This window comes from Ammospiza caudacuta, chromosome Z, assembly GCF_027887145.1.
Source record: "Ammospiza caudacuta isolate bAmmCau1 chromosome Z, bAmmCau1.pri, whole genome shotgun sequence".
Classification (NCBI taxonomy): domain Eukaryota; kingdom Metazoa; phylum Chordata; class Aves; order Passeriformes; family Passerellidae; genus Ammospiza; species Ammospiza caudacuta.
Window position 1 is genome coordinate 15,354,666 of NC_080632.1, and position 12,452 is coordinate 15,367,117.

Below are 12,452 nucleotides of genomic sequence, written 5' to 3' on the forward strand. Positions count from 1 at the left end.
TGGGTAAAGAGTATGTGCTGGTAACCTATGGAGCCCCTAAGAAATCACAACAGTACTTCAGGAGCCACCTTTCAACTCCCATCCTGCTGCACCAATTGTAGTTCCACAAGTACAACAACAAGGCAAACTCTGCTGTCTTTTTGTCCTTTCATGTTCCCTTGAGAAGATGGTGAAAATGTGTCCCGTATCTTAGTGCATAAACACAGAGGAAAACAAATCCTTCATTTTCTTTTATTTTCTCCTCATATGGCAAAAACTCTAAAGTCTGTGGTGGGCACACAGCTTTGTGGATTCCTCCCTCATGTGATTTAGATTGGCAATATGGGGAAACACTCAGCTGGGAACCTTCAGATCACTAATAGTTAGCAGGGAAGTAAGGGAAGAAATTTATGCCAATCAAATGAGAAGGTCAAAATCCAATACTATACTTTGAATATTAAACAGACTAGCACTGCCTGGATATGTTCAATCACTTCCATATTTTTACTGCAGCTTGATTCTAAATTTTACTTTTAAATCATAAGGGTAAAGCATTGGACACAAAGGAAATGTGACCCAGCTTTGGTAACAGTAATAACCAGTAAACAGCAAGTGAAGCAGAACACACACCACTGATAGCTAACATCTCACTGAGTTGGAGTTTTTGAAACTCCCAAAGTAAAATTCAGTAATAATTACTAAATATTACAAAAGGAGATTGATTTTATTTGGTACCCGTACCAAACACTATTGCACAATTTACTGCAATTGTTAATTTTGTTGGCTATATGTAATTAGTAGAACACAGAAAAAATGTTTTGAAAATTAATTGAAGCAGAAGACAAATGAAATCTGCTAGTCTTATCTGCAAGAGTCAAGAGGGAGATATTAAGCAATACTACTTCTTGAACTTTGTTAATTCATAAAAATTTTTCTGGATTATTTAATCTACTTTGCAAGGCAGTAAAGTAATCCAGTCCCTGATCAATTATTTTTGCCACAGCAGCACCTCTACACAAGACAGCATCCTGCAAGAACTGCTTCACTATTGCTTAGTGTGGAACAGACTGGCGAGCCTCATGGAGGTAAAGCACTAGATGGAAAAGATAGGGTGGATGGTCAATACGGTTTGATCACCACAGTATCAGAGGTACCACCTCTAACTGCAAAAGATCACCTCCAGAGAATCAATTCAGTGTAGAAAGAAGCCTCACTAACATCAATATCTTGCTAGTGTCAGAAAGCAAAAGCTCTGCAGTCTTACATGGCATAGCTATGGAAGGCAGGGCAACAGCAGTTTTTCAATTTGATAGTAATATATACAAACTACTTGAGTGCTTCTCTCTGTTCCAGATCTCCAACCAAACTTATTCTACAGTAAGTAGAGATTTTGGGTATTTTAGGGACAAAAACCATCATTGCTCCTGATTTATTAATATTTTTCTCCGCAACACCTGTTGCTATGTAGGCAGGACATAGGTCTACTGATGAAAAGCCCTTCACTGTCACCTACCTTAACTCTTAGCTACTGGCCAGAGGGTAATACAGAGCTTACACTCAGAGCTTAAGAAATCAAAATTAGAAGTCTTTTTCCTCAATGAAATGGGGGTGAAAATGTGTGATAAACTCTGTGATCTAACCACACCACTTCCTCTGTGTAAAATATTTTATCATCTTATGTTGTGGTTACAGGAGAAACAGTACCAATATGGGCGTAGCCAAAGTATGCATTCCACACCCATCTGCATTATTCCTGATGACCTGATAATAGTGGGCCATTTGCAGAAGCTGTCCCATGCACATCCCACATATGAGCTGGGTATGAGGTTTTCTTTGTCTTCACATGATGATCCTTAAGTGGGATCATCTCTGCCAATGAGCCATCAAGGGCTCCCCATAATATCCTATGGCTCACAGGAGTACATAATTCCATTGTGAAAATGCCCACCCTGGGGGAGGTACCAAACATTCCCTGCCTGTATATAATCTGTGGCTCGGGACACCACCACCACTGGACATCTGGAGGGGGACCAGACTTTCCACAGGACCACGTCTTTTAACAAGGCTGCAATCATCTCTAAACAGCACCACAACGACCACTTAATTGGACTGAGACCACCACCCCGATTAACAGGGGCCACGTTGTATCCTGTGGTTTTAAGCCAGTTTTCTGTATTCTTTGCATGTATTGTAACCTTTCTATTAAAATTTAACTTCGACTTAAAGTCCCTTGCAAGGTATTTGTGCGGGGTTAACTTCTCCTGCTGGCTTACCTTCAAGCCAGCACAGCTTATTAAAAATAATACCTAAAAATCATTATCTCATTACAGCTGAGTGACCTCAACTCTTCTCCATGTATTTTTGCTATATGTCCAGATGGCCATAATCCTTAAAACCCCTCTATAATTACCTTGATTAGCTGTGCAAAACACTGTAAGTTTTTGATGTGCAGAACTCTTTCCTTTTTATCACCAGTTCCAAGTTCCGAAGTATCAAAGGACAAAGGTACCACTATCTGATCACAGTCACACAAAAAGGCATATCCATCCTGAACCCAAAGAGAGTGCCCCTCTCAAATGCAAAATCTGGCCTCTGTAAACTGTAGTACAAGGTTTCTCTTCCCAGTTAGCAAAGAGTCTATGCTACCCCCTCATTGTATTTGTGGGTTTTGACAAGTTGAAGAACTTGATGCTGATTTCACTCTCCTGCTGCTGCAGCCAGTTCTGCTTCATGCAACCAGGTATTCCAGAACACCCCTGCACACACAGGCTCCTCACAATGGCTTTGCTGGGGTTGGGACTGGCATTACTGGAATGGCTTAATGGCACAGACATCTCTAGGGGTCTTCATGAATGAAAATCTTCCAAACTAGAAAAACTAAGTAAAATAACTGTTATGCTAATTCCACTACTCACCCAGCAGGAGAAAAAGCACTTTATGACTGATTTTTGGCAGTAATTTTACTCAGTATTGCCCAAAAATACTGAAGCAAAAGCAGTTACCTGTGCACAACTCTGGCATTAGAGTGCTGTTGATAGATGTTTCCAGTTCCAGAAGTTAAATGAATGCCCAAAATCTCCTTTCACTCAAAAGCAGGATCAGTTAAATGTTGAAAGAATGGATGCCATTCTGAATTCATTACCAACAAAGTTAACAGGCTTCAGCATTTTATTACTCTGCAATATAACCCAAAGAACATTGCTGGTGGTGAGATATACCATGATTGCTTATAAGAGAAGCACAGCTATTTTACTGAGAGTACAAGCAGGAGTCTCAAAGTTTAAATTGTGGCTTTTTTCCTAATGTTCACAATAAAAGAAGTGCAGCATAATTAAATATATTAAAATTTGGCTTTTTGTCAGAGGTAAACAGAACTAACCTAAAAGATTACCATGATTACAGATTATGTGCATTTTTTCCAGATGTGGAGTTTGCAAAGTTCCTAAGTGGCAGCATTAAAAATCTATAAAACTCAAATGTTATTAGAGAATTGAGACTTTTACAGAGGAATCACAGTTTTCAAATATAAATATGAATCCTGTTTTCTCAACCAAATCCTAATATTTAATATGGAAAGCATGGTTGAATATCTATTTTTTTCAGAAAATATAACAGAATTTCCTTATGAATGATGACATTTCAAAGGTTATTAGATTTTCAAAGGACTAAATGCCAGCAGCCTGTGGATTGAAAAATGTTTTATTGCAAGAGGAATGTGCTAGAATATGCTACTTCACTGTCTTATTAAATATTTCTGGTTAAAAGAAAAAATTTGCTGGATAACCACAGACTCCTGCTACATGCTCCTCTCACCAGCAATGCTAAGGACTCATCCTCTGGACCTGATAAATCCAGGTAAGCTCATGGACAAACTTCCCCCTATCTTGATGAATACAACTTTTTACTTGACTCTAAAATGAGATCATGAAATTAAAAATATGTGTAATAAACAGAGGCATCTTTACAGTAGTCTCCTAATTTAATTTCACAGCATCCTGTTGGTTGTCCAGTAATTTCTTAAGATTCCAATATCATAGAGTGGGGATGGTTTTGTCTCTCTGACAGCACTTGTGTCTTCAAGATATGATCAAGAATAGAATCTTGGTATTTTCTGCTCTGGAAAGATTTTCCTTTTGCAGCATGATTAGATATAGCATAAAACAGACAAAAGCTTTGAGGTAGAGCAGTAAGAGCTGCAGAACTTCTTACAAGGTGCATATTTTCTGCTGTGAAAAAAGCAAGCTATCATAGTGTGGTTTGATTTTTGCCTAAAGCCCCATATCAGGGGGGTTCATCAGTATCCAGAGCAATGCTGAAATAGTCACGACACTTCTAAGGGATGAATAGAGAACTTATTAATCAGATGAAAATTTGAAGTCACTAATGTCTCTTTCATTTTTTTGTGTGTTGCCAGTAAGTAAGCAAGAACCTCCTCTAAAAGGCTTGGTCTACAGCAAAGTTAATGAAGCCCCACAGGACAGATGCAGCTTACACAGCAAGATTGCTTATGCTGACACAGCTTGATACTACTGCCACAAATGAAATAAACTGTATTGACTTGTTTGTGAGAATGAGTTGCATTTGCACCAGACATTTACTCTGCTGGTATAAAAATGCCCATTATTTTATTTTTTTACCCCACAAGCCTCAGAGACATCACTGGACTTGGAAGAGCTTTTTGCATCTACCTGTCCCAATGCCTTTCCCTCTCCCTCCTCTGTTGGAGAGGTCATTTCATAACTGACTGTGCTGTTTATGAGTTGGTGGGTAGCCATAAGTTATTTGGGCATTTGTTTTTCACTGTCCCTAAAAATGCTTGGGAGAAGAGGCAAGGGAGGAAAATTAAATTCTTATTTTTATTTAATCAGACCTCAGAAACTTGTTTTGGAATGTAATTGGCAGGAATAGGATCTGGGTGGAAAATTTTGGTTTACCATTTCACACATGAACAATTCTCAAAGACATGTAATAACTCCTAAAACAGGTTGCTGTGGACTAAGGAGACTATTTCCTTCCCCTTGTGCCTAGCCAGTCCAAAATACTGCGCTCATAGATTAAAATTCTTGGTAATCCAAAAGATTCTTATATTATTTCATAGCTTCCAGTGTGTTTCTGCTCCCTCTTAATCTACATTAAGGAGATTGCAAAGACAAACAACTTTGCAGAAGTAGGAATGGTAGTCACACTAAAGAAAGTATTTGTATTTGGAGAGTCATGCAGCAGAGAAGCACATATTAAAAGGCAGATATGACTGAATTCACTTATTTTAGCATACAGGTGCTCTGTATTGTTGCAAGTTTCATAACATAAGCTGCAAACAGCAACTGCCAGAGAGAAAAGACCTAAATATGTCTTTTCTGCTTCTTTTTAATACAGAAGTAAAGACCAAGACTTCTGTTATACATTGGAAAGGCAAATTTTACCCATCTGGTCAAAATTTTAGGAGAAAACAAGAAATTGGTATTTGGGAAAAAATGAAAGAGGTTTTAACATCTGTTTCAAAATTATGAAAAGATGATTCTTCTGAAAGTTCAAGTACCCTTTATACTATTGCCTGTGACGTAAGGAACAATTTTGCAAAACTATAAAGAAAAAACTGCAATAACTAAATATTTGTAATCTGTACATTCTCTGGCCATTTTCATTCTTTATTCATGAATCTGTAGCTCCCACATTTTAAGCTTTTCTTTGGCAGAACATCACCACCTAGTGATCATGTGTGCTTACAGGAACTTCCAGAAAGCTGATTAGAACCCAAAACCAGAAGACTGATGGGAAGAGAAAAAGAAAATTTAAGTGAAGAAAAATCCTTTTTTTATTTACGTTGGAAACAGTTCCTAAGGGAAATTGAATAGGACACTCTAAAGTAATATAAGAAGATTTTTAGAGACTGATTAATTGAATAACAGGTAAGTAACAATATTATTTCGGTAAGAAAATGTATCCTTTTAGATGACACTATCTCAGATCAATTTATTTCATTAATATCAGATAAAATTAGAATTAAATTTACATGTAAAATACTAAGAAAGAGGAAATTCAGACATTTTTAGGAAAACCTCCCAGTAGTGACAGCTATTAAGTGGAAATAGCATCTTGACTACATGTTATACCCTAAAACAAGGCTAGTACACATCATAGAATTAAAACCCATATTTACCAGCATCTCATATAGTCCAATTGGTAAGTGTCTTCAGAAATCTTTTTTTGGCTCTGAGATATTCAAGAATCAAGACGGAGGTCTCATTTGTAGATAAGCTTCTCCCAAGCAAATCACTTAGTATTGCAATCACTGTTAAAATGTTTCTTTCTGTGAGACCATACCACCACTCCAGTTATACTCTTTTCACCTTTGGAGTAATTTTAAAAGGCAGAAATATATTTTCTAAATATTAAAAAAAAAAAAAAAGGAAACATACCAAATTTTTGCAGATGTGTTCAGAGACTTATAAAATTAAGTGTCATTGCTATGTTGAGCTAAATAAAGTAAAAGATAACAAAAGATAACACACATTTAAAAGCCAGCAACATTGAACTGTTCCCTAGAATGTTTCTCAAAAGTGGACATACCTAGAGTTTTCAGCTTGTTCAAACAATGAACACAGCTATAACTAACACAGGGGAGCCACACAAATCTCTGCAAAAAGCAAGAAAGTATTTCAGACAATGAAACTACATTGCAGTCAGTTTAACAGGGAAGAATCACCTCAACAAAACAGTTTCTTTCCAGGAAGTTCATTCAGAATATTCATAAATGCTTTAAATGCTTGCTAAAGCTCGTTCTTCCAAATTCTTCTGCTTAGAAGTGCACTGGAAGGATCATATTTATGCCTTTCCTGCCAACAAAGTTCAATTCCAGGCCCCATTCTGGAGTTTTGTCCATTAATTTTCTATGGCTGTAAGTGGGAATCTCAAGCAAGAGCCGTAGCAAAGGGAAGATAACAGAGTCCATGACCTGTCCTAAGCAGGAGGTGACAAAGAACTGCCCCAAAGGGAAGGCAAGCCACACCAAGCCCAGGCGCAGAGGGACAGAGGCCAAAGCCTCACTACTCCTGCACACAGGCCCAGGCCCAGGCCTTTGGCAAGGGGCCAGTGCAGGGCTGCCAGAGGGGAGCCCATGGCCTCAGCAGGGCTCAGGCTGTCCACAGCCAGCATCCCTCCCACTTCAGGTGGGCACTCCGGGCTCTGAATGCCACTCTGCCTGCATGGGGGGATGCCCTGAGCATTGGTGGCCCACTGCCAGCACCAGGTCGGGCTCCAGAGATGCTGGCTGGCCCTGAGCCTGCTCAGCATCCCATGGGAGCAACATGGGTGGAGAATGCCAGCAGAGAAGAGGCCTGCACTGCGTTTGTGTCTCAAACACTGATAACTGCATGGCTGTGGAGTCAGCCAAGGACTCCTGCTAAAAACATGTGAGAGCTGTTGGGAGGAACCCAGCACTATTTTTAATAACTGCACATCAGAAAGAACAACTTGTGACTGGAGAAGGAGGCCATGCAGAGGTAGGACACCGCTTCTCTGGGACAAATATCCTTGTTCGAGTGCCTGGAGGTAAACACAACACAGTACAGCAAAACAGTAAGAATAAAGCCAAGAAGTGAGCATAGGCTGTAGAGCAGAGTCAAGATCATGCAAGAACCACCACAAGCAAAAAACCTGGTTTCCGAGCAGGGAAACCTATCCATAGAAAGGAAGCCCCTAAATCCTGGCAGTGCTTACAGGACCATGGACATCTATTTTATCATCTGCATCAATGACAGAACCCGGAATGACATCCCATCATCTGGGTTGATGATGGAACCAGGATTGCTGATCTCTTTTTCTCTCCCTTTTTCTTTCTCTCTCCCTCCTTCTCTTTAATCCACCTCTCCTTTTCTTCCTTCTCTTTTACCATATCCCTTTCTCCCAAACCCTCTGCCATGTGTATATAGGGTAGGCTAGGACTGACACAGCAATTTCCATGCCAAGTGTGTCATCTAGAACCGGGACTAGTGGTCTCTCATGCATATTTTTTTTCTTTCCCTCCCTCTGTTTAATTCATGTTTTATACTCTGCTTTCCCTTTCACTCTGCACTTTCTCCCAAACCCTCTGCCTCGTGTATAGGACAGGGTATGGACTAACATAAACATAGCAATTTCCATGCCAAGTGTGTAAGTTACTAACAAGACTTGGTGAGATTTTGCAGACCCTGTCACTTTTGTTGTTCCTTCTGATCACGAGCATTTATGAGTATTGGATGCTTCCTTCCCCGTAAGGGGGGATTCACAAGGGCATGGTTTCACCATGGACACACTAACGTAAGTTCTGTCTCAAGAAGTTTTCTTCCTCCCATTTCTGGGAATGTCCTGGACCAGTCCTGCAGGAGAGGACCACAGAGATGCCAATGGAGGAGAACACGATCCCCAGCTGTTGGGGCAACCACAGTGAGCAGGGCACAGCCACAAGCTCTTAGGGTTTGGGGGCTGCACTGCCCTGTACCTCATCCCATGGCATATACACAGTGCACAGGAGCCCTATTCTTGTACAAGTCGCCCGTGTGGTCTCCACTGGGATCCAGAGGCTCAGCCAGCAGTCGCCACCACACAGGACCAGGCACACAGCATGCCTGTGGCAGCTCCCATGGACAAGCAGGACCCAGAACATGGAGGAGAACCTCAGGCCCTGAGAAGTATGAGAAGGATCAGAGTCATCTCCCAGACAGAGCCTTTTCACGTGCTGAAGACCAGCAGCCAGGTAGCCGTTGTACATCCCAGGAGGTCTGCATCAAATACTGGAGCTATATCACAGAAAATATCCCTCACAAGAAACTGCCAGGATCTAAATATTTGGACTGCCTCCCAGATATTACTCCCCAGTTGGATCTGGCACCCTTTTCTACACCTGATACAATCCTGAGGAACTTTTACCACGTCTTAAGCTTTCACCAGACCTCTTTAAGGTCTGTCTGTTTTGCCTAACACATTAGGCCACTTCTCACATTACACTTCATTTAGGCCTTGGATCACCACCAAATGGTAGACAGATGATTTTTTTCTCTAATTTAAGACCTCCAGAAGTAGTGTATCAGCCAGATCTATCCCTTCTGTATTTGGTACTAATTACCTGTAATCCAGCCAAACGAAGTATAAAAGCCTGCTGCAGCAGGATTCACAGACTACAGGCAAGACAGAGACACCTATTTTAATGAACACAAGAAGCAGGAACCATTGTGTAACACAGCTTCTCTCCAGTTTGGATCTGGATCTTAGTTCCATGCTGTACTTATCCTCACTTGAAATTACAGAAGGAGGTCCTTATATCTCCCAAATCCAGTGATACTATTTTGTCTTACCTCTGTTACTCAGCACCTTCTCTCCACCAGTAGATGTGAACCAAACCCAAATTTTAATGGTTCCCTTAAACAGCAAATAGATGCATCCCAATTGCCCCACAGGCAACTGGGAATTCTCCAAGAGACTGCAGAACAACTGCAGAAGCACTTCAAGCAAGATCAATACAAAAGCTTTTATCTACAGTTTCATTACAAAATTTTTAATACAGGTTATTTGACAGCATGAAGACAATTTTAAAAACTCCAAAAACTGAAGGACAGAGAAAGGCACCAAGTCTAAAAAATCCAGTTTACGCCAAGTACTTTGTTCAATGAGAACACTGAGAAGCTGAACATCTCAGTACAGATTTTCTGCCTCCCTTCCATCAGTTTCAGATCTAGGGAAAAAACAACACATTTCAGCTTCTACTCTTACAAAGAAATAAGTTTACCTCTTAGGGTCCTTTCAATAAGGATTCCTCCAAATGCCATGTAAATGAACAGCAATGACCACTTTGACCATGTGGAGAGAAAAGGTAGCAGTCAGAGAGGACATGACAAGCATGTCCTAGACCTGTTTATGAAATTATTGCATCTTGACTGGCAGAGAGAAGTAATAACATGCCAAAAATCTGACTGTTTTCTAAGAGCAGGGTTCCTGTAGGTTATATTTACTATTTTTATATAAATTAAAGAGGGTGCTAAACAAGTAATAAATGTCTCCCTAGGAAAAAAAAAAGAGAGAGGAGATGGATTTTAAAGAACACTACTTGGTGCAAATGAGTCTTCAGCTCTGGATTCAAGATGAAAACATATTATACATATTTTTTTAAGATGTTTGTTTGTTTTTTAAATGCCTAAAGATCCCTTTTCTTTTAAATCTCTGGATACCTTTTTCATCTCACAGCCATTCATATTCTTGGCAGCTTTTTTGTTGACTGCACAAGGCCCTGCAGTAGCTTTTTCAGGTCTAACTTAAATTTCTAATGATGCTGTGCCAGAGTTAAGGAATACATGGGATAGTCTGAACTATGAGAACATCCTAAGAAGACATGAGAAACTAAGTAGAAGCTCAGAAGCAGAAAAAGCTCTCAGTTTAACTCAAGAATGAGCAACATTGCTGACAGTGAGCAGACTGAATTTGCAACAGCCTTACATTACAGTATGTTAATGACTAAAGAAAAGCCCAATAAATGAAAACAGCAGTAGTATAGAAGAAAGAAATGAACTTGAAAGACAAGGTATAGAAAGAAAGAAAAATTGAAGACTACATCGAAAGATGAAGCAACTGGTGCCAATGTACTGGCAATTATTTTTTATTTTTTATTTTTTATAAAAGGAGTAGAAATCTTATAACAATGCTCAAGTTAGTGAACTATTAGGAATACCATTTGGCCACAGGCCTCTGAAAGATTGTTTCAGCTTGTCAAAGTATGAGTATTTTTACGGGCAAAAAAATTGAAACTAGAAATACCACTGGATCAATCCACACTCAAAAAAGTCTCATGCTTCTTTCCCTTCTGTATTTAAACTAGAATTCAAAAACTAGTGTTCTCTAGCTGTCTAGTTGTTTGTAATTGACTATATCCTTCTCTCTTGTACTATGGATACAGAAGTTCATCAAACAATTACAGAATCTCCCAACATATTTGGAGACATCTATTCTCAATTTATTTATTTTAATCAAACTGCAAGAATGATTAATTAACATTAAACTGGCTTCTTTCATACATTTACTGGATTGAGAATGTTTTGAATGTAAACTGTCTGCTGGGCTATTTTAAACCCACAAACAACTTACATGCGGTGCGTTGCTTTAAACTTAGTTTTGAACTTTACCACATTTTCAAGTATCTGTAGAAAAAAATAATCAGTCAAAAAAAGACTCGTGGATAACCTTATTGACATTTTTACAAGGAAACACTGAAACAAACATAATTCCCTCTTTTTTTCCACTGCTAGCTAAGAGCTAGCATGACTAAGAGCTTCAGGAATTCGTTTGTTGTGCCACCTTCTTCCTGATCTTGGTATTGTAGGCATGCTGCTGGTTCTAGTGGTTAGAGCTGATGTTTCAATGTCAGCTAGAAAAAATCAAAAGGAAGAAAACATTTAGTTCTCTGTGTACCTGTTCTTCCAGAAGCTACAAATGACAGTACTGAAATGATATAATTTGAGACCTGCTCCTCCATCATAAAACCAGAATGCAATACATGAAATAATAACTACCTCCATCTCATTATCTGACATGCTTAATCAGTTGAGTTTTTTCATTCCAAAGGAATATGGTCCCAAAGCTGCAACAACTGCTCTCCAACTTGTGGTTCGAGCTCCTAGAAGCAATAAGGAAATTAGAAAATTTATTAGCACTTCTGCCATTGTGCATGTAAAAACTATTTATTACAAAATCCTTAGAAGAGGTTGCTGGTGGTCTTTCTGAAATAATTACTTTTGCTATTGTGACTTATATTAGAACTATCCCTACAAAAAGGGGTCAACAGCAGATTAGAAACATTCATAAGCAACCCTCACCTACCAGTTGTTTGGGGTTTTTTGTTTCAGGCAAGATGTCAGTTCTCAAAAAAGAATTCTTAATGAAGATACCATCACTAGAACAGATGCGCCATACAATTTGTGCGTTCCACAGGCCACTTCCTTATTAACTTAAGATCATTATTCTCCACATCTTTTAGGTTTAATTCCATTAAATGCAGCGGAGAATGCGGAAAGGCAGGTCACAGATAATGCAGTGGCTCTTGGTGGAATCACAGACAATAATATAAATCACTTATTTTTGGTATTGTTCAGATTCTTTAGGTCTTAAGAGCCACTTAGAGGAGATGCACTGTCAACTTCAACATGTGCTATGTTCCTTTCCTTGTTCTTACAATACTTTTCTTATTTTTCAACTGAAGAGTTTTTGGGGAAGCAGTGAGAAGACAATACAAAAAGTTTAGCTCCAGAATCTTTTATCAAGGAGATGTTTTGGGAGGGGACTGAGGAGAATGCAAAATCTGCTGCAGAGAATTCTCGTGCAAATTCTTTTCTGGCTTTTTGTAGTTGCATTTAGCTTTAACAGATTGGAGAACAGTACTAAGCTTTATTCTGCCTCAAATATCAAGAGTCTCTTGAGGCTTTACAGAAAATGCAAACCTCTAATTATGA

At 39.2% G+C, this 12,452-nt stretch overlaps 1 protein-coding gene across 1 annotated transcript in view; it reads right to left on the reverse strand.

Annotated features, from left to right (window-relative positions):
* Positions 1 to 9,525: 9,525 nt before the first annotated feature.
* The window catches only part of LOC131570928 (3'-5' RNA helicase YTHDC2-like), a 30,621-nt gene continuing 27,694 nt past the window's right edge, over positions 9,526 to 12,452 (reverse strand). Inside the window, exons 29-30 of the mRNA XM_058823370.1 lie at positions 11,517 to 11,620; positions 9,526 to 11,371 (exon numbers count right to left, since the gene is read on the reverse strand). Coding sequence (XP_058679353.1) covers positions 11,558 to 11,620 — 63 coding nt within the window. The 3' untranslated portion in view covers positions 9,526 to 11,371; positions 11,517 to 11,557. The remainder of the gene's footprint in view (positions 11,372 to 11,516; positions 11,621 to 12,452) is intronic.